This window comes from Falco cherrug, chromosome 4, assembly GCF_023634085.1.
Source record: "Falco cherrug isolate bFalChe1 chromosome 4, bFalChe1.pri, whole genome shotgun sequence".
NCBI classification, from domain to species: Eukaryota; Metazoa; Chordata; class Aves; order Falconiformes; family Falconidae; genus Falco; species Falco cherrug.
Window position 1 is genome coordinate 43,517,012 of NC_073700.1, and position 26,106 is coordinate 43,543,117.

The window sequence follows — 26,106 nt, forward strand, 5'->3', positions numbered from 1 at the left end:
CTCAAAATATTTTGGCAATACACACAAATTCCCATGATGTAATTCTACAGTATGTAAAAGTAATGCTGTGTTATTCTATTTTTTTTAAATAATTGCTAAAAAAAATAGAAAAAATAATATATTTATGCCCAAATGAAATAGTGAAGTAATAAGTGTTGTTTTAAGAAAGAAAGAGATATTTCAAAACCCACAGTTTTAGTTTACACAGGAAGTTCTTACGGAGAATTACTTTCAGGCATAGCTTTCACCTCAAGACTGTATCTCACTATTTGAAATATGCATAGTTTAGAAAAAAGAATTTAAAGAAAAATCTTATGCTTAACAAACACTGCAGAAGGACAGCTCAATAAAAGCCCTGAAGTACTTGCAGTAGTTTTTCTAGCCATATAACATGACAATCTTCCAATAACTTTTATGGAATTTCCAAACAATTTTGAGAACATTTTCATTTTTAGCATATTTTCTTACTGTGTCATACTTCTGCTTCTTCAACTACCTTTTTTCACTCCATCCCGTATTCTCTTTCTACTTGATCATAACATTCATAATGGTTGTTGGGTTTTTTTGCTTCATATTCTCTTACAGCAACACAATCATGTCACCAAACAAGACTAATGATATCACAAAAGCAGCAAAAAGAAAACTATATTCTGATTTTATCAGGAATGAAAACATCTCTTATTTAATGTAAATTATGAAACTTCTTTCAATACAAAAGGGAACTTAGCTGACAAATATAAAACAGGAAAATTTAACCCTTATTTTTGTTAAATCCAGACAAGATATGAACTATCTATATATATAAAATACCATTTCTACACTATGTAAAAATTAAGGATTTTGCTTCTCCTTTAGAGGCCAGAAGTACTTCAAGTCATCCTCTCTGCTGCTGTTAGACTAGTTCTTCACTGATAGAACACTTCCATGATTTATACAGATTGTCAAAGAATCTGATCTCCAAAATACAGGTACAACTAGACACACATATATTCCCCCGAAAGCCAAACATAAGAACAATGAAAAAAACGCAACCTGAAAGAACTTCAGTTTGAGTGATGAACACTCTGAAGTCCCTCTGATTGTTACATTCATTCTACTGCAGAGGAATGATGGAGAAATAAAAATTCACAGATTAGGACCCCTGTAGTATTTCCAAAGGATCCATAAGCCCTCATTTAGAAAGCATTTGCATAACAAGCAAATCCTTGCATTTTACTGCAAGAATCCATTATAATATTCTTTGAGATGTCTCTTAGATTATCCAGTTAGAAGCGATTAGGTACAAGTTGCACTAGATCTACATTGCACCACCACCTACATCATTTGTCCCCCTTTTCCCCCTCCTGCAGTCACTCATTAATTTATTTGGACCATGCCAAAATAATAATTTTAAATACAACCAAATAATAAAATTAACTGAAGAATAAGGTTAGTAATACTGTTGTTCATAAAGAGAGAATTACAAACAATTAAATAATGACCTTTGGAGAGAACATTCACTATCTGCATACTGTCAGCTATCCATGTCTGCTGGGTGTGGTTTTTTTTTTGTTGTTGTTGTTTTTCTAAAATTAGAATATGCATAAAGCACAAATGCATGTATGGAAATTAATTACTGTTTGTTTTTTTCCTCTACTAAGACATGTAACAAGATAATTACTGTAACTTAGTAAAATGAAAACTAAATCCCCACAGGGAAAATAATTACATTACCTCTGCTGAGGAAAAAATAAAATGGTTGGGAGACGGTCTGTCATAAATTCCCATGGAAGGTCATTCCGAGTGATATCAATTCTGTTAAGAAAAGACAAACTGATGAAGAGAACAGGCAGATGAACAATCTGTATTTTCTTGTAAAACGCCATTTTCATGTAAAACTAGTGACTGGGAAGAAGGAAATGCAAGTGCCTGTGAAAGTAAGTTTAAATGTGTTATGCCAAAAGTATGTTGCCCATATGAGTCAGCAGAATTAATTATCAATATTGAAGATGATGAATCTCTGTTTAACAAGTATCTGGGGGGGGGGGGTGTATTCTAGAAAAGTATGTACAGTATTACAACTGCTCTAACTCAGCAATTAAATTGCACAGTCACTCATTACACACACATCTTCATTATGTACACACCTCCCTTCTCTGAAACAAACAGATCTGCCTAACAGTTTCAACACAAGACTGAAGATTTTTCTATTCATTAATTTGTCCCTCAAAGCACAACTCTGAGTATTTTCCCATCACATAGTTTTGGGAGTAAGTTACTTTGCTTCTTCCAAGGACAAGAACATTCTTAAAGGCACAATTTTTTCTAAAACTCTACATAGAAAAGAACACAAGATTTTGGTAATGAAATACTTGTTCATTTGCTTGTTATGCTTTTTGCTGCATTTTTAGGTTTTCCTTGATTACAAATATAATTTCATTATAGAAAAAAAACACAGATCATCACATCAGTAATAATGCAATAAAAATAATGCAACAAATGAGAAAACTTCAAAGTCTGGAAACAGAATGGATGTAGATTTGAGAGTAGCATTGCATCTGTGGGAATAAAGCACCAACTACAAGCAGGTGGTAACTTCAAATTTTTACTTCAGGTTTTTTTCCTATACATCTCATGCTGCCTCCTGGAGCAAGTTCAGTCAGAATGAAACAAGGACACAGTCAGAACAGATGTTTTAAGTACTGATGTATTATTAAATACATGAACAAGAATGTTTGGGTTGCACTAAAACACTAAAAACGCTGGAAATGACAATTTTGGTTTTGTTTTACCTTGATCTCCAATTTTTCTTGCTCTCATTCATCCTTTCCTCTTCCCCCATCCTACAGGGGACGGGAGGGGGGGGAAGTGAGCGAGCAGCTGTGTGGTGCTTTGCTGCCCATCAGTCAGCCAACATACATATTGTTGCAGGTTATCTCAAAAAATTTCTCCAATACAGTACTACAGGATACTATTATTTGCTACAAATTACCAGACAGAGGGGTAAAAATTATCTTCTACTGCTGTTTTATTGACTCAGTTCCTGAAATTAGGAAGTTTCAAGGTTAATTGCACTATTTAAAAATTCATTTTAATTAAACTGAACAACTAATACAGTGAGATTGAAAACCACTGAATTTATAGAAAACTGAATAATGCATTAAAAAAGAAATTAAGTAGCTGACATTCACATCTAATATTGCAATATTGTACAGAGAAAAGTAGTAATTATTTTCTAGGCTGATGACCTCAGCGAACTTATATTTTCTAGAGATGCAATTAGAATCTTTTTTACCTTGCCACAGTGAAATTATCTGGAGGCAAAAGCCGAGCAAGTTGAATAAAGATATGATTAAGAGAAGCACAGAATCCACACCACTGTGCATAATAGAGCAGCAAGACATTCTGAAAAATGAAATGGAGAAGAGTTTGATTATCTGTTGTAGTTAATCTGCAGTAAGGGAGGACTAGTCTTCACAACATCACCAACTTGGACCCCTTAAATTGTGAAAGGAAGCTATATCCTAATGTTAATAAACCTTATTATGTGTTACTTACTGACGCCCTCTGTCTACTGAATTAACACACAAAAACTCTGGGCATTCTCTTTCCATAAAGACAAAACGAAGAGGATTATTTAGATTATTTAGGAATCATCCCTAAAATGGTGAAAATGCACCAAACTTCACTACACTTCCCAAAATTCTTTTGTAATCTTAAATCCCTATGCATCTAACAATGACCGTGTACTTAACATGGGAGGGGAAGATGGTGTCTAGACTTCTGCTTTTTGTGTCTAACTAGCAAAGCAGGCATTAGGGCTGCTGAAAACCAGTTATTGGAGATGCATACCTTCACTGAAAAGGTCTGGAAAACAATGGATATTAATTCTTACTATCACATATTTAAGGAATCAAAGTAATTAACTACTCTTTTGGACGACATCTTAGAAAAAGCAATTTCATGGCATGCAGTTGGAAAACTTTTACCTGTCAGAGTTTTGGTTTTCCTTCTGTGTGCTTTCAAATAATGCCTTAGGTTTAAAAGCTTCTAATTTTTTTCCCCGTTATATCGACTCTGTAATAATTCTAAACTTTTTTAAAGTGTTTAAAGAAATGAAAATATTATAGAGAAAAAAAAAGCTGTGGCATATTTATTCCCTTTGAGGTATGAAACACAGAAATCAGAATGTTCTTCAGTGTCACCTCAAACCCTACGTATTGAGCATGCGCTCCTGCTACAGTGGCAGAAAGGAAAATGAAAAAAAAAAACCACCAAGTCACAGGCACTTCTCTTTAAAAAAAATTAAAATCTGTATTTCAATCACACAGGAAAAAAATCCCACACCTTCTCCTCCCACAAAAACCCAAAAACCAAACACCCCAAAACCAAACAAACCTTGAACAGCTGCACTGACTTTTTGATTATTTTAACACTAGAAGAGCTTTTGCAGATTTACTTAAGATCCCACTCTTCCCAATTCCTTTTAAAAAAAAACACTTTTGAATTGTTACAAAGTAACATGTTTTATGTTACAAATAAGCAAAGCACATCGATGTCAAAAAAGCAGGAGAGGCACACACCCCACCCCACCAGGAGTCTGAGCCATGATTTACAAGAAACTTTTTCAGTAATGGTGTACCTTTCCACTCGAAAACACTGTATCGTGAAAGGTATTAGTAGTCACTTCAGTGATTACACGCTGTTCAGGAAAATGGACTGAAGAGTCATCAACAAGATGCCTTTTCAAAGGACTGTAGAGAATACTGAAATTTTTTATGAAGTTCTCTGAAACAAGATTGATATATAACAAAAGTTATTTCAGTTTCACAAATATATGATTTTGGCAGGTTTTACTTTGAAATTCAGAAGAACTTACAGAGAAAATACAAATTCAAACTTGCTTTCATTAATTTTTGACAGTTTGGTTATCAACTCTTGAGTAACCACCACTGATACAAAAACACAATGAGATTTCACTTTTTTGTCTTGTTCATTACAGTTGTCTTTTCACTTGCCACACTAATCTTCTTTCTACTCTTATTCAATGTACTATAATAATAATTCTCTACACTCCTAATCTAAGTATACACCTAGTAAGTAATAAAAGTATCCTCTCATCTCATTTTTCACTTTCTACATGGCATTGAAGTATTTGGCCCTTATCTTGAAGGCTCCACTTCTATTTGCATTTATTCTTTCATTTGTAATTATTTTCCCTGTAATTATCCTTTTGCTTTAGATCTTTTAAAGACTGTGCTATTCCCATGCCAATATGACCAGCCAGCTTTTACTTACCAGTGACCACCTTCATTCAACTTTCTCCTTAGTATTAAGGTATTTAACAAGCAGCTGGCCAGTGGTAAACATTGAAAACAAGCTCCAAAGCTCTCAACTACTTTCAGCTACACTGCTCTGAGCCTGGGCCATATTCTCTAAAATACTGTCAGGTACTGACTGTGTCCTCCTTTTCAATTTAGATAGAGAAATACTATTCTATGCATTATAAAATAAGAGCGTTCAACAACCAAGACATAGTATCAAACACATTAATTATTTGATCGAACAGAAACATCTTGTGCTGGTATTTCCAGTCCAAAAACTAGGCCCAAGTAAAACTGGCACTTTAGTACATACATATGAAATACCGTATCATCGTTTATCTCTGAAATGCAAGCAGCCATACATTTCATTTTATATTTACTATTTAGCATTTCAATAAATTCTCACACCAGATCAAATTTTTCTTTCTAGATCTGCAGATTTGGAATATCTATGTATGATTGAGTAATAACTGAAAGGAGGGGGCTAATTAAAAGACATACTTCTGAATTTTAGAAGCCATCTGTAAAAACTGAAACCTGTTAGAGGTATTAAACACAAATCTATTTCACTATTTTAAAATGTCAAAAGTTAAAAGGCTTAAGGAAGCAAAATAATTTTTTTTAAAAACCCACACACCCAAACATAAATCACAACAACTCCTTACAAAATACGTAGAAGCAAAAAATTTTCCCAAAGTTCAAATGACTTGGTATAGAAATACACTGTTACTCAGCAGAGAAACCTTCATGATGCTCAGGAAATCCTGTGACCCCAAAAAAGTTTGACAGGAAGTACTGCTAGCAGAAAGGGGAAGGAAATGTGTATCTCGTCACTCTGATCTTATTTTCCTGAGCATCCTTTTATAGTCACTGGGGTTTTTGTTTTTCCAGAGTGTTCTTCTGGGGGGGGTGGGGCTGGCATGCAGGCAGGACACAGGACTGGAGAGGATCCTTAACAAGAACATGACTATTTGTACTATGTTGTGCATGCTTTTGTGCTTATAGATTTATGGCAAAATATAAATGTAATTAATGCTATAAGAACTATATTGATACACCTTCTTGAACAATTTATTTTAATAGTGTGTTTACCTGAATTTACTTCCATGTTTACTTACACTGCTAGACATTAAAAAAACCCCTGCATTTTCTGCAGGTAGACTCCAACTTCATCATAATAGGTAAATGCATGTGGTTGGGCATGTTGCGTCTTACTCGGTAACTTGCAAATAAACCAGACCTCTGATTGCTGGGTGGTTGGGGTTTTTTTGTTTGGTTTTGTGGTTTTTTTCCTCCTCCAATTCAGTCAAGAGATAGAGTATGGACAGATTTAGCAGAAATCACTTCAGAGGTCTGCCTTGAAAACACACACCCTTTTCAAAATAAGCTGAAAACAATTTATAAGTTGGTTTCAGAGGACAAGAAAAAGGGCTAGTCTTGGCTAAGTGAGTAGTATCTCACAAAATTCTGGGGTATTTTAGTACACAGAACAGCTGAGCAAACACCAACATCACCTTTAATACGCTAATGTCTTCTGTAATATCAAATGTATTAGATGCATAGTGATTTTTTTTTCCACAAGCAAGGTAGTGTAGATTTTACAAATTCTTTCAATACATCAGACAGTCAAGAATCACATGTTTTGAGGTTCACTTCTTTTGAAGCAAATTATTTTTGGTATATAAAACTTAGTACTTACATCATCTAGAACACAATTCTACTATTTGGTTAAATACTAAATAAATTAGAATAAATTACAATTTGCAATGTTGACTATGGTCTCACTTTTCATAATGGCATTAAGTTTTCTATTCATAATCTTACTTGAAAACTTAATTTTCTTATTTCAAGCATTTATACAGTGGATACCATACCTAGGGTAGATCCAACAAGTGACTGATTTTGATCCAGGACATAGTGCACTTCTTCTTTTAGGTCAACAATGGCGGCAAATTCCTTAAGATGAGTAGATCTTGAAGCTCCTAGTCTCTCTGCATATATCCAAAAAAGATTTGAATCCAGCAGATAAAGATTCAAGGTTTTGTTGGTCCTGCAGCTCAGACCAGTGATGTTAGTGCCACTAATATGAAGGTCAGGAATAAAACAATTCCTATCCTCAATGTGAGGAATAGAATGCTGGGTGTTATCTTTCTTCCCATGGGAAGAAAACGCTACTTTGGGGGTCTGAAAGATGGTCTTCTCAGAACTAATGAAACTTAAAAAATGCCTGTTTACCGTCCTGCAACATGCAGTGTAATAGCTAAAGGGACTGTAGAAACTTAAGAAATTGCTGCATTCTATGGTATTTGATATAACTTGAAAAAAGGTATGTTCCTGGAGGTAGAAAGAGTCCAAAGCTGCTTCTATCTCTAAAAAATTACAGTGTGGCACATGGACTTTATTTGGTTTGACACCAAGTGTCTGGTTAATGCAAAGCTCACAAACATTGTGAGTTCTAGATATTGAATGCCACTGTGGAAGCACCACTGTGTTACAGCATGGGTACTTGGTTATTGAAAATGTTTCTGATAATTCCAAATGTGCATCTGGTACAGAGGAATCAAAAGCTGGTGAATCAGTGTCTTCTACGTGTTGAGGGTCTGGCTCAGCTGCCTGGCTTTTATTACAGTTGTGGTATTCCAAGGCCACTTTGGTAATCTAGAGAGGGAAGAAAAAAAATACAAAAGGCAAGATTAACTGTGTACAGTTCACTCAAATGCGGGTATCTGTTGCAGGTTTAACTATATATGCAATTAGAGATGGAGTATCAGAAACACGAAGTCGGCTACTCTCCTTTTTTCTTAGAAAAAATTACAGGAGGCTCTGACTTGACAACATTAGATTCTCAGATATTGCAGCATGTAAGAATTAAATGTACAGAAGAACAAAAGAACAGTTTAAAATTTTTTTAGTCCACTACACTGACCTCAAGGTCCTCTTTGCATCATATTTATCACAGTGCAATAAAGCTACATTTTAATGTTAAATCCCATTACATGAAGCGTTAATTAGTACGGGTTCCTGAATTCCCCTTATTTTTCAATATGAGGAGAAAATAAACAAAAGCATTCCCATATGAAAAGAGAATGGAGATTATTCCTGGTATAGGTTGGTGCACAAGTTTTGTAACCATCACCAACAGTGTTGGAGAAATTTTAGTATTCTCCCAGCCATAGGAATATAGTTGTAATCCTGCAGGTGTACTTTACATATAGTAACACGTAACTCACTGGAGAAGAAAGAAAAAATGGAAAAAAAAAAAGAAAAAAGCCTTCCTCTCAGTGCAAGCATACCTGTGCTGCATCACCATTTTGTTTTTCATAACCAAGGAGAAACAAGCACTGAAAAAGGCACGTGTATGGACCATAGAAGGAATTCCCTTTCTAGGGGATAAATAACAGAACATACAAGAAAGGAAAATGAAAGTAAGTTTCCCTTCATCCTCATCTATCACATTAAACATAATCAAAACATAGAACATAACCACACTGCCTACACAAGAACACTTTGATAAGAATCATTATAATTATCAAACGGATGTTGAAGCATCACATCTAGAAGGGCTGCTGTGCCACAGGACCATCAATATTAAGATGTGGTCTATAGCAAGTTTGTTACAATCCAAGAATTTGTTGTTAGATGTTTTCACCCTGAAAACAGTCAGTTAAATACTTAGAAGAAACTTGACCCCTCGATACTACAATGTAGCCTGAAGATTTTGACTACCTACAAAGAGAAACATGAGAAGAAATCATGAACAGAAAACCAGATTTGCAGTAAGAAATCTCATTTCAGTCAGCTATCAGAAAAAAAAAAATTTGCTCTGAGAGCTTTCAACATACAACTTGACAGACTTGTTCTTTGCAACTGCCTTACAGTCATGTGGTTTCATTGCTTGACGAAACCCACAGGATGGCTGCAGTAAACATCTCTTCCTATGGTAAACAAGTTGCATAATATCTCTCTATCAAAGTGCAGCTATACAAGATTAACTGGAATATTTTGTATCTCATTTCACATTTTGATATAGATAAATACTGTTATTTAGCAGAATGAAATCTGAAATGGAACATCTTATGTTGCACTGATTTAGTCTAAGTAGTACCTGTTACTAGAATGTTTAATCTGTGACAAGCATTCTTGAATTAAGTCTGCCAACAATAAGACAGGTTAGTAATAGAATAATCACAGTACTTTCCCAGTCTTTCCACAAACATTTCCCCAACCCTGTCTTACAGCAGTCTAGGTTTTATTGTGTCTATTTCTACTTTGGCTAAATAATTGTATCCTAAGTTATTTTCATTTTTTTCCCCATTGCTTCAGACACTGCAGTATCAATTAGGCCTCCTTGTGGAAACCACATATTCCAGGACATATGACAGTCATTCACGTATGTAAGTCAGCATTGCCACCAAAACGTGGCCCCACTTTTCATCTTCCACAGATGCTCGTTTCTTATTCCACGCTGTCCTATGTGATGACCCCTGTGCAGCTGTGTGGTATACTAAATGAGACAATGGGTTCCAGCTGAAGAATATTTTCCAGCCAAGTGAAGTTTCCCTATCTCATTTTACTGCACAGCTACACAAACTCCTGTCCTGGGCAGTTCAGAAATGAAAATAATGGCAGATAATGACAAAACTGGAAGACAACTAAGGAACACAGAGGATATAAAAATAAGATTAGTTCACAGTAGTTTTTCAACTGTTCTATATTTCAAATAACACTGTCTGGTTTAATAAAAGGTCCATTCTTCCTTGCTTAACCACCTCTGGAAAGATGGAAGGAGAGGAGAAATAGAATGAGGTGAACAAAACACCAAGTCTAAATTTAATGACACTATTCACCAAACTTCAGCGTTTCATATACCCTTTCCCTTTGAGAAATCTTTCAAATGCTCATCAGATCATACTCCAGATATTCTTGCTCTTTCACCTGAACTATTAATGTCAGCTGGAACAGAAGACCAAAGACCTGCATCTCTCACACAGCACTCACCACAGAAAGAAGGAGGTAAAGGAAAAGGTGCCTGTTCCAAACAACTGTTGACGCGAGACAAAAGTATGTTCTGTGGGATGCAAACCGGCGTAAGGCAGTTGTGATAATGTGGCTTGAGAAAAAGTGTTTTTGAATAGTTGGAACAGTGAAATAAAATGAGGCATCTTCACTATTAAACTCAGAACCCTGACTAGAGTTCTCAAGTTCTAGCATTTTTGAAGTAAAAAAAAAAAAAAAAAAATTATTTCACTTACTTCGTCTAAAAGAGGATGAATTTCTGCTAGGGGGTTGTAAGGTATAAATATGAGAAGTGCTGGTCCTTTCTTCAGCTCATTGTTTAGAAGAAGGCTTTTTCCACCATGTGGTCTCAGCCAGCGTATAAGCATCTCTCTATTTTCTACAGCCCACTTGCAAATGTTCTCAGCAGTATAGTTCATGATGTCACTTGGATAGATCTTGAAGGGGAAAAAAATAATTATTTGTCCTCACTTCATTTAGTAATGAATGCAGTTCTCAAATATGGCATGCTTTTGTTACTGTAATGCCTAAAACTCTCTTCCTAAATTTAATGACACTATTCAGCAAGCTTCAGCATTCCATATACCCTTCCCCTCTTGGAAATCTTTCCAAATGCTCATTAGATCATAGCAACACACATCATCTTTCAGGAAAAATGTATTATAGCAGGGAAGCTCTTCTTTCACTACATCTTTATAATCTTTACTTTTCTCCCTAGTATAAATTTTCTTTCTAAGTAAAAGAGCTCGGTCTCTAAGTTTGTATCATCACATATCTTGATTTACAGCATATTGGAAAACTTTCCCACTATTGACTCACTGTATTTACTCATTTTAAATCAGCCTTTTAAGACCCTACATCAAGACTGCATTTGAAACTGGTATTTCTTATTACTGAATGTGGGGAACAGAAATGCATAATAAAAACTGCACACAGCTTCTAGGGTCGTATTAATAAATTAAGGCAAGCTTATCTTAAATCATTTGCACAAACAGAAGTAGCTTTATGTATTTACCACTAGTTTAACGTGAAAAATCCATGTTTTCCCTATCTCAATAGACTAAAACATGTTACAATACCTGTCTTCACAGAGTTTCCACTTATAGTAGCAGTGTGGATAGGTAAGGTCTCTAGGCCAAATAGCAAATCTAAAAGTTAGTATTTGCAGTCTTAGTCTTCCAAAAATGAGGCACATGGCTTAAGAGTTACTATAGATTTACAATTAAATTGCATGATTTTTCTAATCAGTGTAATGTCATACCCTTAAACTTAAATGCAAGTTTTCACTATTCCTGCTCACTCTCTCCACAAAATCTCTTTGCCCATATCCTCATTCAAGTAGCCTTCTAATTCTGGGCCACCGAAAAAGGTAAAAAAATCTAGGAAAAAGCTTTTGTGTAGTCATTTCTGAGGTGCTTGGTGGGGGGGGGTTGGCATTTGTTGCTTTTTGGTGTTGGTTTTCTTTTGATAGAGACAAACAAATCGGATCTTACCTTCTGTTTAAAACGGCTGCTGACTGGTAGAATGAAAATGTGTATTACAGTACAAAAATAGTATTCTGTGTCATAAAGCTCTGTGAAACACTTATTCATGGTCTACTACAACAGAGCTTCAATCTCCATGTACTGTCTCACAGTCACTACAACATAATACATACAATACTCACAAGAGATGCGTTGACATGTCTGTGCAAATACACACTGCCTGAACGCACCAGCGAGATCTCCTCTGCAACATGTTTATCTGTGATCACTCCAAAGCGTATTGTTCCAAGGTAATCTGAAAGGGAAAACTTCCAGTTTTTAAACACAATTATAAACACCAAGCTTCTCTCCTGAAAGCCCCAGAAGAACATCTCCAAACCAAAAAAACTAACATTGCTGTGTAAAGGCAGAGAAATCTTACTGAATATAGCAACTGCCAATATTGATGGTGAAGTGAGGTAGAAGAAAGTTGACAAGAGAAGGCAACAAGAACAAACATATTCCTCTTATGCACTCAAGGTACAGAGAATGTTAACCTGAATTGTCCAGTTTCTTGATTTGCATATTAAATATTGTCGTGGTTTAACACAGCTAGCAACAAGCACCACGCAGCAGCCACTTGCTTGCTCCCCCTGACCCAGAGCGGTGGGTAGGAGAATCGGAAAGGAATGTAAAACTCAAGGGTTGAGATAAGAACAATTTAATAATTTAAACAGAATAAAAAGGTAAGAACAACAACAATAACAATAATAACAACAACAATTATTATAATGGAAAGGTGGTGAAAAGGATAAAATCCAAAGGAAAAGGGAGAAAGTATAACAAGTGAATCACTGTACAACTGCTCGCTACCAGATGACTGATGCCCAGCCAGTCCCCAAGCAACGATCCCCCCCCAGCTAACCCTCCAGGTTTCTATACAAAGCATGACACCCCACAGTATGGAATACCTCTGGCTGCTTCAGGGCAGCTGACCTGGCTGTGTCCCCTCCCAGTCTCTTGTGCCCCCCCAGCATTCTGGCTGGCAAGGCCAGAGAAACCAAAAAAGTCCTTGACTTACTATAAACATTACCCAGCAAAAACCAAAAACATCAGTACCTTACCAACATTGTTCTCACATCAGATCCAAAACACAGCACTGTACTAGCTACTAAGAAGAAAGTTAACTCCATCCCAGCCAAAACCAGGACAAATGGTATCAGAGATGCACCTTGCTACACATTATGGCATCTCAAAAGCCAAGATAAGATATTCGTATAAGGAAGAGGTACAAACATAGACTGTTCAGATGAAATACATTTACAGTAAATATGTATTTTAAAATACATATTATAGTATTTATATATTTATAAATATGTACACACAAAGATAGAATGCTTCTCATCTTTACGTTGCAAAAAAACCATCCCAACATATAAGTGGGCAAATTACAGAGCAAAATATAGGAGAACAGGGTCTATATCATATTCCAAGTCAGCTGCACAATAAAAATCAGGATAATGGTATCAATTTCCTTCACTTGCTGACAGGCAGAAATGTCCATAAAATGTGTTAATCTTAAAAGTTATGGAAGTTCTATCCACAACTTACAACATGTGCCCCTACCCTATACATTAATTATATACAATGTTTGCATATTTAAACACAAGTGGGTTTGTATTTTAGATGAGTAATGCAAAACAACACGGGGAGAAAGCCCTTCTCTACCATGCTACCTTGTACCAGCTCTGCAACTCCACCCAGGAAAGCTCTTTGTTGAATTTAGTTACCAAGTACTGACAGAGACAAGTTCATCCTGATGCCTCTGAACGTGGTATCTCAAACGTTGCACAAAATACTCTTGGATTCAACTTAAATGATAGTCTGATTATGGCTCTATATGGGTTGCAGCTACACACGTAGGTTTTTGAGGAAACTGTATCTTAAGGCATCCTTGAATAGCAGCCTGTCATATACTTTATTCCGTGATGGCCGATCACATAATAAGCCTTTTATGTAAGCAAACCTCACGCTGTAATCGAAGAGTCTCATAATTAAATCAACATCAAGAAACACTCAAAAGGGATTAATTCCCAAGTTACAAGATATTACAAAAAACAACTGAAGCCCATATACATAACTCATTCACAGATGCCTTAAATAATGAAAATGAAGCTTTTACCTTTCTTTAATGAATGCAATGCTGACGTGAAGAATGTTAAATAACCAGGCGGTTGAGGTGAAGCATTGAATTCAAAATATCCTAGAACTCCAGGCTGAAATAATAAGAACTAAAGTTAGTTAAGCTATTTTCAAGTATAAGTATATGGGACACAGCAATTATTTGCCTACAGTAAAGCACAGCAGTTTTTTAAAAGACAACATTTACTGAAGAACAGTCACTTCATGCTGCAAGAAAAAATTTAATATTAAAAGACTGAACATAATCAGTTCTAAGGCTGTCATTCAAAAGCTATGTATGACAGAGGGTTTTTATGGAGGTAGATGCATGTTTCAAACCGCCTATTTCCCATGTTAGCTATTACAGTTCACTAAAAGCAATTAGTATTTTTTCACAACTACTTTATGAGTCAGTTCCAGCAGCAGCGTAAGAACCAGCAGCATCATAATGACTTCTTTTAGAATTGGAATATCAAATGTGATTTTTCAGAACAGAAGTTAAACAGCAACATTTTAATTGTTCACTGTGTTGCACATAATTAGTGACTACATATGAATTCACACGTTGTGCGTAAATACCTGAACTGCTAAGCGAACTTATCATCCCATCATTAAGCTATCAGTCACTGTACATTCTTTCAGTATATCCTGCAGGAGTCAGTGAAAGATCAGCTGCACGAAAATAAGGAAAGAGCCTCATATCCCACCTGCACATCCATAAAGCTCTTCAAATTGTCAAACAGACAATTCAGAATTTTAAAGACTCATCTCTAAATAGGCCTATGAACTTTGCCATGTATGAAGCCTGAATGGCTTCATAATAAATTTAGAAAGAGAATCTGGGAGAAGCTGACTTGGAACAGAGAGATGCACAGTCTTTAGACCTCTCCTGTTCCAGAATTTTGATTATGTTTTGGTTTAAAATTTCACAAAATATAATCCGTTAAAAATTATTAATGTTTTTTTAATGCATCACTCAAATTGGCTCAATACATTTTCAGGACAGAGTATGTGATGGAATTTGGTAATTTTGTGTTATTTGTTTCACAGTTCCACCAGTGTATACAGAAAGAACATCTGATATACAAAGAAAGGGCACTCTAGGGATTGATGTAGAACAAAAGAATCCAGACTCACCAATCACCCATTTGTGCAGCAAATATATTCCCACATAAGTATTTTAATTTGGTATTTCAGAGGCTGCTTTATTTTTGTTGAGTTTTACATATACAATTTTTATTTTTAAAACACAAACATATTTTTTACATGTTACTGTCATTAGTGATATGAAGTAGTTATTCATACCAGCCATATGAATTGAGCTAATTCAGTATGAATTAGCAATCTCAGGATGTTCACCAATAACAACTTTGCCCATTCCAACTAACAACCTGCTCTTTTTAGGCAGCAATTCTCTTTCACAAATGAATGCTAAACACAAAACCCTTGTTCATAAAGATTCCCTCTGAGGGACCCCAGGAAAATCATCAATAATAAAAATGAGTTACAAGCAATTAGTGAAATTTCTGCAATAACAACTGTCAAGCCAGAAATAAAAATATAAATAAAATAGAAATGAAAAAATACAGGAAAACAGCAGCACTCACTTTTCTTTTTTAAACTATAAACAGGTTAGTAATTAGTGTTCATCTTTTTCTTCTAGTACCAATTTAAGACAGTAAAAAGAAACAATCCCTTATAACAAACTTTTAAAGCATTCAAATGAACCAAACCAATGAGACAGGTAAGATGATCTAAATTTTAGTTTCCCATTTCCTAGGACCATTTTTTAATACCATTTCTGTACGAAGTGAATTTACAGTATCGAATAGCGAATGAAGGAAAACTCAAAAAAGTGGCAGTAAAATGAGACAAGAAGCTAAAAGTCAGACCTAGAAATATTTATAAAGTTACTAAAAAAGGTGATGTTCTGATTCTGACTGCCAGTTCTGTTGTACACCAATAACAGCTTAAGACTTCCAGATTGTGAAGAGTAAGATGTTCCTTAGAGACATGTTTGGAAAGTGTTTTTTTCAATAAGAAAAAACTGTAGTGAGACAGTATATATTAGTGCTATATACCTAATGAGTAATCTGGTTCATTAATGTCCTTTTAATGATCATCCCAGAATAGTTAAAATCTCCTCCCTGTTACAGGCTGCAATTATACATAAGAGGAAAGTGTCTAAAATGCTCTTTTTCTTCTCAAGTACTATGGATATTTTCCTGTTCCTCTGTCAGAATGAAGAGATTCACTTGCTTCACTTATGTTCATTTTAACAAAACTGAACGCTTTAGGTGCAAGCAACTAACAGGGAATCTTGCTCCGTACAACTAAGAGTCAAGCCTTACAGAAAAGGTATCGCAATGGAAATAAGAGGTTCCTGGTTTTGAATACAAATATGCTAAGAGGAGCTTGACAGCAGCAACTCCCACTTACTTTCATGCAAGAACCTCCAAACAATCAGTCACTGGTGTAGCAATAGCTACCTGCACACAGTTTATGTGGACATCTACATACAAGCTGTTATTGATGATGAGCCGCTTCCAGGCAACCATCTTCATGCAGGCAGTCAGGAATAATCAGCTGAATAGGATTTGACTTGCTGCTATATAAAGTTGGAGGATAAAATATTGCAATGTGACACAGGGATAGTTAAAAGACACAGCACGAGCACTGGTGTTGCTAGAGTGAAGCTTACTGGAGCTTTTCTGTCCATGAAAAAATTTTCAGCACCTGTCTCAAACCAAGTGTCTGTAGGAAAGGTTTTGGACCAAACTTGACTGTGTCAATAGTGAAGAGTCTCTAGCACCATCTCCTAATGAAACTCATATATGGAAATACAAAATCATTAGTTGTAGTGTAGCCTATTTCTTGCTTGGTCTCTACACCAGAGGAATGGAAAGCAATGTGTGATGCCAATTAAATCAAACACTTAATAGACTTGACAAGAATCTCAACAATTACAGAACAGCAAGTTCATGAAAATTTAAGAACTAGCAGAGATCTTCAGGTGAGTATTTTTTATTGGAGAACAGCCAGCATGGTTTTATTATTGAACCATTCCTCACATCTATCACAGTTCTTTGAAGGAACGAGCAAGCTGATCTACTCAATGCAGCATACTGTAACTCCCCAAAAGCCTACAAGAAATTACCGAACACAATGGAAGAAACCAAGGTGATAAGGAATAACACAGAAGGTCCTCTTGTAGATTGGTAGAAAAGATAGGAAACTACAGGTAGAAGTAACTGTTTTTCCAGAAAGCCAGGCAGCCAGGATGTGTACTGATGCTCACATAGTTCAGCATTTCCATGAATACTTTAGAAAAGGGATAGAAGGGTGAGGAACAAAATATGCGAAGGCTATTGGGAATCATCAAAACTACAGCTGGCTCAGAAGAGTAGCAGAAGGACAGTATTAGATGACTATGTGATGAAAGAGCCCTGAAATGTAAAGTCTAATAAATGTAAAGTAATGGGAACACAGAACAGAAAAAAATCCCACAGCTACTGATTAGCTTTTACAATTAGGTAAATGCTTTTACTACTCAATTAAGCTATTTCTATCCCAATTTGTATTTATTTGTTTTTGTTTTGGTTATAACGCATTGAGGTAAGGGAGATTGTTTGGTTGGGTTTTTTTCCAGATCCTCAGACTTGTGCAGGTAGGCAATTCCTGCCACATATCTGTAAACACAGAAAACAGCAAAAGGAAAGGAATGTGTTACCTCTGGGGAACAGAGGAACCTATATTATATACCACTGATTTTATACTGTAGAAGAAACGGTTGACTGATATTAATTAAATTTACAAGTCTGTTGATTTTCTAACTGCATTAAAAACATTGTATATCCAGAACTGAAAGCAAATTCTCACATGATCATTCAACACAGGCACCACAGTACCCCACACAAGAGCAAGCTATTAAGTCAAATCCACATATGGGTCAGATCCTACACAGCCGGTTAATGCTCAGGAAGCACTCCTACACAAATAGAGCACGGCAAGCTGACAGCATGTTAAGACACATGTCAGCTACCTCCCAGAGACACCAACTCCTCGCTCAACTCTCCCAAAGCCAGAAAAGTATAAGATCCCTGGGCACATTTAATTTTCAGAAGTGAATGAAGCTTTTTCTCTAAGTACAGAAACCGCACGTTTTCTTCCTCTGTGCCTCAGAAGGATAAGGCCATTTCTAGTAGCTGGGTTAGTCAGATGAGACATGCCAGTTTGGATTAAAATGAAACTGTTAAGTCTCTGCAGCTAAGAAAACAAAAGAAGTCTGATTATAGGTACTTACAGGTACTGTGTATCTTTGTCCTGATGTAACTTACATACTCCTATACTTTCAAAGATTTTAACTGTTTTCTAAATAGGACTTTTTTCCTTGCTCTCCAAAATTAAATTCTAATTCTTATCCAGTTCTAGTTTTGCACTAGTATCATTCCACAACCAGAAAAAAAAAAAAAACAGTAACAGAAAATGCAGAAGCTTAACTTTCAAATCTTCAACCAGATTTTTTTTCACGGGGTTTGAGCTCCCTCTTGTGAGAGCAATACAGCATCCCACAATAATGATCTGCTGGAGGAATGGACACACCACCACATAACTAACTAACACCACTTGCTCTTACGTTTAGCTGGATTACGTTAATCAGTATTTCTAAGAAATAAACAGATGCTAATTAACATTTGAATACAAGATAAAATACTGCTAGATTTCAGAATCTCTTGGTGCGGTTCAACTTACAAAAAAAAAGCTTTGAAGTTTTATCTTGATACTTTATAGTACTTGTTAGTTCTTGTTAAGCATGCTAACAAGCTTAATGGATTTCAATATTCAGTTGAGTGTGGGTAGAGCTCCTGGTTTTCTTTCCTAGATGCTTCTTCTATCAAAAGCTGGCTACTAGAATTTGAACACAAGATAAAAGCACCAAAATCTTCACATATTAGGCAGAAAAGGACAACTAGGGGCTTGAAGTTGTGACTATCAGTAAATTAACAGGTCACAACAAAATGCCCTTGAAACAAGAAAAGAAGGGTGCAGTCGCTCTTTTAAGTGTGAAAACATGCACTGGACAAAGCTTCAGCTCAATGTGATGCCCTGCAAATTAATCACCCATCTACTAATAGCTCACCAGCCTACTCCAGATTGTATTATCCTATAGCTATTCATGGACAGACAAACAGAACAGTGAGGACCAAAAGCAAGTGACAGGCAACTACTCCACAACCTACTGCTTCCTTAATATGGCAGACCTTAACACCAAAGGAGGATGAAACAGCCATGGAACAGAACAGGCACTAAGTGCCTATCAGCTACAAAGAGGTTCTTTTCAACTGAAATTTTCAAGTCAGAAGTAAATACTTGTAACGTAAGTTTGTAGAACCCACTCCCTAGAAGAACACTGGACTGAAAATTAGATACTGATGATGACAAGTCCTTCAGAAAATACTCTGAGCTTCAAATCCATTAGCTGTTCAATGAAGGAATCACAGAACCCTGATCAAGAAGCAGACAGTGGTCAAAATGCCTAACGATCTATCATTTACCAACTTCTCTCCTTCCCCTTCTGCTAAAGATTAGTATTTTTAATATATAAAAGATCAAAAACCAAGGAAGACACCAGCCACAGCTCTCAAAATAGCCATCAGCTTGTGCCATACATGTAACCTACTCTATGCAAACTTTCTCACTTCTTAAACACAGGAGATTCCTCCTGGATTGTATCTTCTACAAAAGGTATAAAGTTCCCCAATTTTCATGGAAAACATTAGAAAATGTTCAGAATCCAACTGTTCAACATGATGAAATGTGCTTACTTCTGGTCTAAAACTAATTTTCCTTTGTGCCTATGTTTCCTTCTCCATCCATCTTCATAAACAATTTTCTCTGTCTTAGGTCTTCTCTGTATCTCAGCTTCTGATCCTCAGGATTTGTTTTTCTTACTGTGCTCAACTGGACTTGCACTAGCCAATGCCATGTCCCCTGAATGGATCTTACAGCATGACTTGGCTGTTATTTTTGTACCCCCTTCTCCCCCTCTTGCTTAACTTTACAGAGACAAGACAGTGAACTCCTAGTGCCACAGCTGGGGAAATAACCTTAGCCTTAAAAGACTGCGGGGCAGCAGGACAGATCACACTCTATTCTTAGTCCATTTCAGAAAAAAGAGCCAACAAACACTGAACATAAACAGAGGCTGGGCATTTGGAGCCACAGAATTTGAACCACAGGAAGGGGTGGGGCAGGGGAGTTTGAATATAGAAATAAAAACATCTGTTCCATTGCTAAGCAGTGTTTAAAAAAATATTTTCCGGTTCCCCCATAAATTTGTGTTTTGTCTTGGTCTTTTTCAAACGGAAGTGCATCTTCTACCATAAAGCAAATTTAAGCTTAATGACACTATGCTTATTAGTTACCTTTTGCAGACTACCAAGAAATAATTCACATCACAGACTAAAAACCAAGCATGATTGTTTTCAGATCTCTACAGGAGTTTTAGAATGGCAAAACTAAAGCAGTAAAAGGACAACTGAATTGCTTGTGATTACAGAAGTATCAGCATCAGACAGATACACAACTCTCTACCCCTGACTCACAGTCATCACTTAAAAACACTGGAAAACTAAACCCATTAATAGCTCCTGAGGGATAAACCGAAGCGTGAGCAGCACAGCACCCACCCATGGTAACTGGCAGTGTGCATCCCCTTATACTTGGGAGCTCTCATTTAACAGCATAGGCCATGCTCCATCCTGCAGCAGAACCAGACATTAGAACATGCGCTAATTCAAAGAGGAATTCTACTTCATTCTGAAACACCGGAAAGCCCTTCCCATGTTTTGGCCACTACTACAGCATCAATTTGTTGATCAGGTTTTCCATTCTGCTCTAATAGCTTGGGGTTTAGTAAGATTATGGTATTTCTCCATTGTGCACTACAGAAGTGAACAGTTATAAAGAGATTATAAATGGTTCTGTTGTAAACGCATTCTGTCTAATTGGAAGTTACTAATCCACTAGTATTGCTACCAATCTTGGCACCTCTGAACACAACAGACTGAAAATTAATAAAACACAACGTACTAGTGGATTAAAATCATGAAGTTACAGCATACAAAGTGGTTAGGAGCCATTATTTCAACTGATTTCACATTTGTTTTTCCTTAACAGACTTATCTTACTAGAAAGGTTTAATATTCCTTTAAAATTAAAGCAATGATTAAGTCTTTCTCACTCAAATGTTTTCCCAACTCAGACTGCAAGATTTTTGCAAATAGATTTCTCCCTTCTTTTTTGTTCATATGTAACTTTTTGGTGAGGTAACAACCTCAATTCTTGTCTCTAGATACTAAAGTACTGTAAATTCTTAGCATCACTAAACCATAAGAGTAACTATACAGGGAACCAACACTGTGAATTTGTCATTTCATATTTTTATGATTTTAACAAATGTACAGGGCACTGATTTCAGGATCCTGGAAATAAACTAGTACTTTGGAGCAGATCAAATTAAATTGTGAAACAAATCAAACTCTTTCTGAACCACAGTGGTAAAGCCAGAGAAGAGAGACAAGTACCTCATAATTTGAGAGGAAATCTAGTAATTTTGATCGAGACGAGATGTAGAGTAGTGGTGTCATCACCCGGCGAACAAACTTTTCAATATAAACAGCACTCATAGGGCCTTTGTATTCAATTGGTCCAAAACTAGTACCAAAAAAAATAATAAAACATTAAGACTTAAATTAACAATAGAGAGAGTCCCTCCTAGGGGGGTGGCAGAGATAGGAGTTACATAGACAGCATGCTCAGCCTCTAGGGAGTTGCTCTCTGTGTTAATTAACAGTGGCTTCTGTTACTGACAGAGGAGTTGTGTTACCAGACTTGAAGTACAGCGCAGAAATTGCAGTGACTCTTAACACAGTGTCTGTGGGTAGGTACAGTGTGTTGGTGGGGACAAAGGGATGGAGATCATCTCTGAGTCTCACTAAAGAAGTTGGTAAAAGGCAGTTGGTAAAAATATAAATCATATGATCATATACATATCTTTCTGCTTTGTCCAAAGTAAATACCTGTGACTTAAAAATACAGATCTGAAAAATGTCAATATTTTCACTCCATTTTAAAAAATCTTTAGAAAGTTAAACCAGTATTTTTACATAGACTTTTACAAGAACACTCAATAAAGGAGGGACCAGTCCAGTCACACTGCTGCTGAATAGACTCAGGGAGTCTACAGCTTCTCCCCCAGCCATCTGATAAAATAGTTCACACCACATTAGGTAGTGCTAAAACAGAAGGCAGGCTGAGCTTTGCAGCTACCATTTCCAGAGCTTCTCCTTCATCCCCTTGAAATCCTGCATCTGATTTATTATCTTGAGCTTGGACAAAGCATCACAGTCCAAAATGAAATCAAACACAAAAAGCATGAGGAAATGGTCCATTCCTGCTGAAGAATGTAATGGGATGCGCTTTTAAATTTAGTTCATACGTACAGACAAGGAAAAATATCAAACTTGAACTGAGATACCCATACTCAGATGCTCTGAATTGGTCTTCTACAGCACAGCAGATTACTCTATATCCTACACTGGTTTATTACAAACATTTGACTAAACAGCAACAGCACTGCTTCAACATGTCACATGCCCAGTACCCAGCACTCAAAGTTTAATATCTCAGGCATGAGGGATGCATATTGATATGAAGTATCAATACGAATTTACATCTTATCTTGTTGCAACTCTGTTTAAGGTTACTGATAATATCCAAGTGTATCTGTCTATTGTGCTGTAATTTCAAGATCAAGTAAGTTTAAGTCAATGTACATCCAAGTGGGACTGTTGGGGTTTTATTACAGTTTGAATTATGCCAGTGCCATCTGTGTCTATTCCAAGTTCAGCTGACAAAGATCAGGATTGCTCCTCCTCAATACATAAATCCCCGGAAAAAAAATCAAAACCAGCCTCTGTAACAGAAAAGAGCTGCAGTTCAAGACTAGAGTTCACAAGTAAAATGCAAGTGATAAACTACACAGCATCCAGCTCTATTGTACCTAGCATTAGAAAGTGTTTCCTTACCTTCTGCTCCACACAAAGAGGAGAAAAAAAAAATACGTACAAATACTAAAAAATAAAAGTGAGACTATATAAAATTTATGCAATGATATAGCAGTATCTGGAGCATTAAACAGTGTAAAGTTCAAATTTAGAAGAAAGCCTTCAATACATAGTGCCATTTAAATATGCACTTAAATTTCACAAACTTCAATAGCCTTTAAGTACACACATTATTGCTGCCACAAATTGGGACCAGTTGATATAATCCATCTACAGAGCAAGCAGACAACTAAAATGAATATATAAATTTGAATTCTTTACTTTTCATTGGAGACAGAACTTCCAGGGGATGCAGAGGCAAAAGAAAACTTCCTGGGGGACGAAGAATTGTGCTCCATGTCATTTAACTGACATTTACAGCCCTTCTTGACACCTAAGTAGCATACAGGATGAGCTTCACCCAGAATCTCCTTCTCTACAGCTATTTACTAGAGCCATAAATATAACATTTTCAAAATGCAACATTTTATGCAGTATCTGTTTCCCAAACCAATAATAAAAAACTCAGACTGTACACATGAAATCTTACCTCCGATGGTATAAGTGTATCACAGGAAAATAAAAGAAATGCTTTTGCTTTCTGCATTTCCCCTGGTTCCACCAGCAATTTACAGCCACAAACAGCACCTACAAAGCAGGTAAAAATTCACAGCTAACAAAGTGCATTACCATGACCTGCTTTATCTAACATTTTTTTTTTTTTTCCAATCCATTCCATGTCTTTTCTACTCAGTATTCCATACCTGGTCCGCTTAATTCTACCATATGAGTCACCTTTTAAAAAAAAAAAATATTTTTTTTTGGTCATTCTGCAACAGCAATCCTTTTGGTCACTTTTCTTTCTAGTTTTTAAGCTTCTTAATCTAAATCCTTCAAATTTACTTAGTCATAATCCATATCAATTATGTTTTCTGCAGAGTAGAGCTCAATGAGCAGAGGTTTAGGACAGCTGTACTTGTGAAGCATTCACAGGTAACCAACTGCTAGAAAGCAGTGCCATGGCTGCAATCTTATATGATTACCAGTGTCTCCAAGGATCCTGGAACTGGAAGCAAACTCTGTAATTTCTGCTGAAGGCAGGTCAATAAATCCAAGAACACTTTACAAGAAGTAGCTTGTAGAGCTCCCCATTCTCAGGAGCAGAAATAACAGACAACTGACCAGGGAAAACAGGTTGCTTCCATTTACTCTAACACACTCTATGTTAAATTAAAATTCAGATGATTGGCTGAGTTACCCCAAATTTTGAGCACTCAAGTCCTGCTGCTCACATGGGATGACAGAAACTAGCATCATCTTGGGACTAAAAAGCTATCAGGTCACATTTACTATTCGTATCTTCTCTGGAGTTACCTGGTCTGACAATCTGCTGGCCACATGTTCTATTTCTTCTCTTGCTGCAATAGACTGGCCACACCATGGCGCATAGAAGAAATACAGCACAACTTCTGAGTCCTGTCGAAGGTGATCTGCATAGTCTAATTGTCCCCGAAAAAGATCAATGACTGGAGATCTTGTGGAGAAGAAATTCACTGGAAGCTTCGCTGGCATTGTTACATCTTTTGCTCGGCTGCAGAAAGGAAATTAAGAGTGATCATTGAGACTGTACAACAGTAGTTTAAAAAGTGTGCCCAAAGACCTACTTTTAACTTTAGCAAAGGTCATGCAATGACAAAACTTTAGAAATTGATGCAAATGACTACAACTTACATTATCTGATTAGTTTCATGAAATACCATAAAAATCTAAAGACTGCCCTTAACAAGCTTTAGAAAGTCACACTGTGATACCATGCACTACGTTTATGGGTGTGTTAGCTCACACTCTTATTGCTGGTTGCTATAGAGCATAAAATTACCAGGAAGAGTGATTTCTTTGGATTTCTTCCCTGGCCTCATCCTCTTTTAACACTTGTACTTTAGGTAACAGCACCCTGATAAGAGAAGAGACACTGGTCATGAAGTTTTGTGATGTGATGTTTCTATAAACAGATACTATTACCCTGGCTTACACTTTACTTCAAAGTATTCTATACTTGTATTCTTTTATATTGTATTAGAAAAAATACATAAATGCCTGTTAAGTTTATTTTACTGGTTAGAGCAGGGACTGTAAACTGTTCAGGGCCCATTTCCTCTTCAAAGTAAGAGCAGTATTAACAAATACAAAGTCTCTATTTAAAGAAATTATGACAGATTAAGTTTCTTCAGATAAATTAGTTTGACTAGTAATACCAAGAACGTAAAACAAATACTCAGGAAACCACTTCCTATCAAAACAGCAATCAATCAATTTAGAACTTGGCATTTCCAAGGTGTTCAGAAGTTGTTATTGTATAAACTGCCCTAAATGCAAGTGAATGATCATATTCTTCTTTTTATTATTATCTCAATTCCAAAGTTTTCCACTAGCTGTATTTACATTAGAGCAAGTCAGATTAAAAACTAGGCAGCAACAGTGTAATACTCAATTCTGCCATGGTTCTTTATGTGACAGGAAGCTTTAGGGCACACTGTGCATTCCTTTACCTTGTAACACAACAAGAAGCTAATACAAAAACCATTTCACCTGATATTTGATCCTTCTCGGTTACAAATGATGCAGTTGTAATAAAATTATTGAGACCCAAACACTGTCAAACTGTTAGGCAGCCTCCTAACAACACTGCCACATTTTCAAACTTTACAATCATTCTGGTTTGTCAGAAGTACCTTTGGGCTTACAATACAGCCCACAGAAGCCACAGCTCTTCTCTCACTTCCAGGTTACTAAGCGTAAACTTAAAGCTCAACATTTAGAAAATATACTGGGAATGATTCTTAGAGATTATGGAAATACTTAATTCATACGTAAGAGACAGTATTTGCTTCAGAATCCAGAATTTTGAAAATACTAACTGGTTCCTCATGTTTACAATTCATTTATTGCACTACTGAAAAAAAAATTACATTTTCACACACAGATGGCCAACACTCTAGTTTCTTCTATGGACTTCTACCTTTGTCCCTTCCCTTC

General features: G+C 36.2%; 1 protein-coding gene across 4 annotated transcripts in view; it reads right to left on the reverse strand.

Moving 5' to 3' along the window:
• TXNDC11 (thioredoxin domain containing 11) overlaps positions 1 to 26,106 on the reverse strand; it is a 41,944-nt gene that overhangs the window by 12,339 nt on the left and 3,499 nt on the right. For 2 of the 4 annotated variants that reach the window (XM_055707309.1, XM_055707308.1), the window contains exons 2-11: positions 24,445 to 24,661; positions 23,621 to 23,718; positions 21,550 to 21,679; positions 13,965 to 14,058; positions 11,986 to 12,098; positions 10,556 to 10,756; positions 7,178 to 7,961; positions 4,622 to 4,767; positions 3,275 to 3,384; positions 1,714 to 1,794 (exon numbers count right to left, since the gene is read on the reverse strand). In XM_055707309.1, coding sequence (XP_055563284.1) covers positions 1,714 to 1,794; positions 3,275 to 3,384; positions 4,622 to 4,767; positions 7,178 to 7,961; positions 10,556 to 10,756; positions 11,986 to 12,098; positions 13,965 to 14,058; positions 21,550 to 21,679; positions 23,621 to 23,718; positions 24,445 to 24,661 — 1,974 coding nt within the window. Of the gene's footprint in view, positions 1 to 1,713; positions 1,795 to 3,274; positions 3,385 to 4,621; positions 4,768 to 7,177; positions 7,962 to 10,555; positions 10,757 to 11,985; positions 12,099 to 13,964; positions 14,059 to 21,549; positions 21,680 to 23,620; positions 23,719 to 24,444; positions 24,662 to 24,949; positions 25,066 to 26,106 lie in introns of those variants that run through there. The other 2 variants (XM_027812700.2, XM_027812705.2) reach the window with 2 other exon arrangements.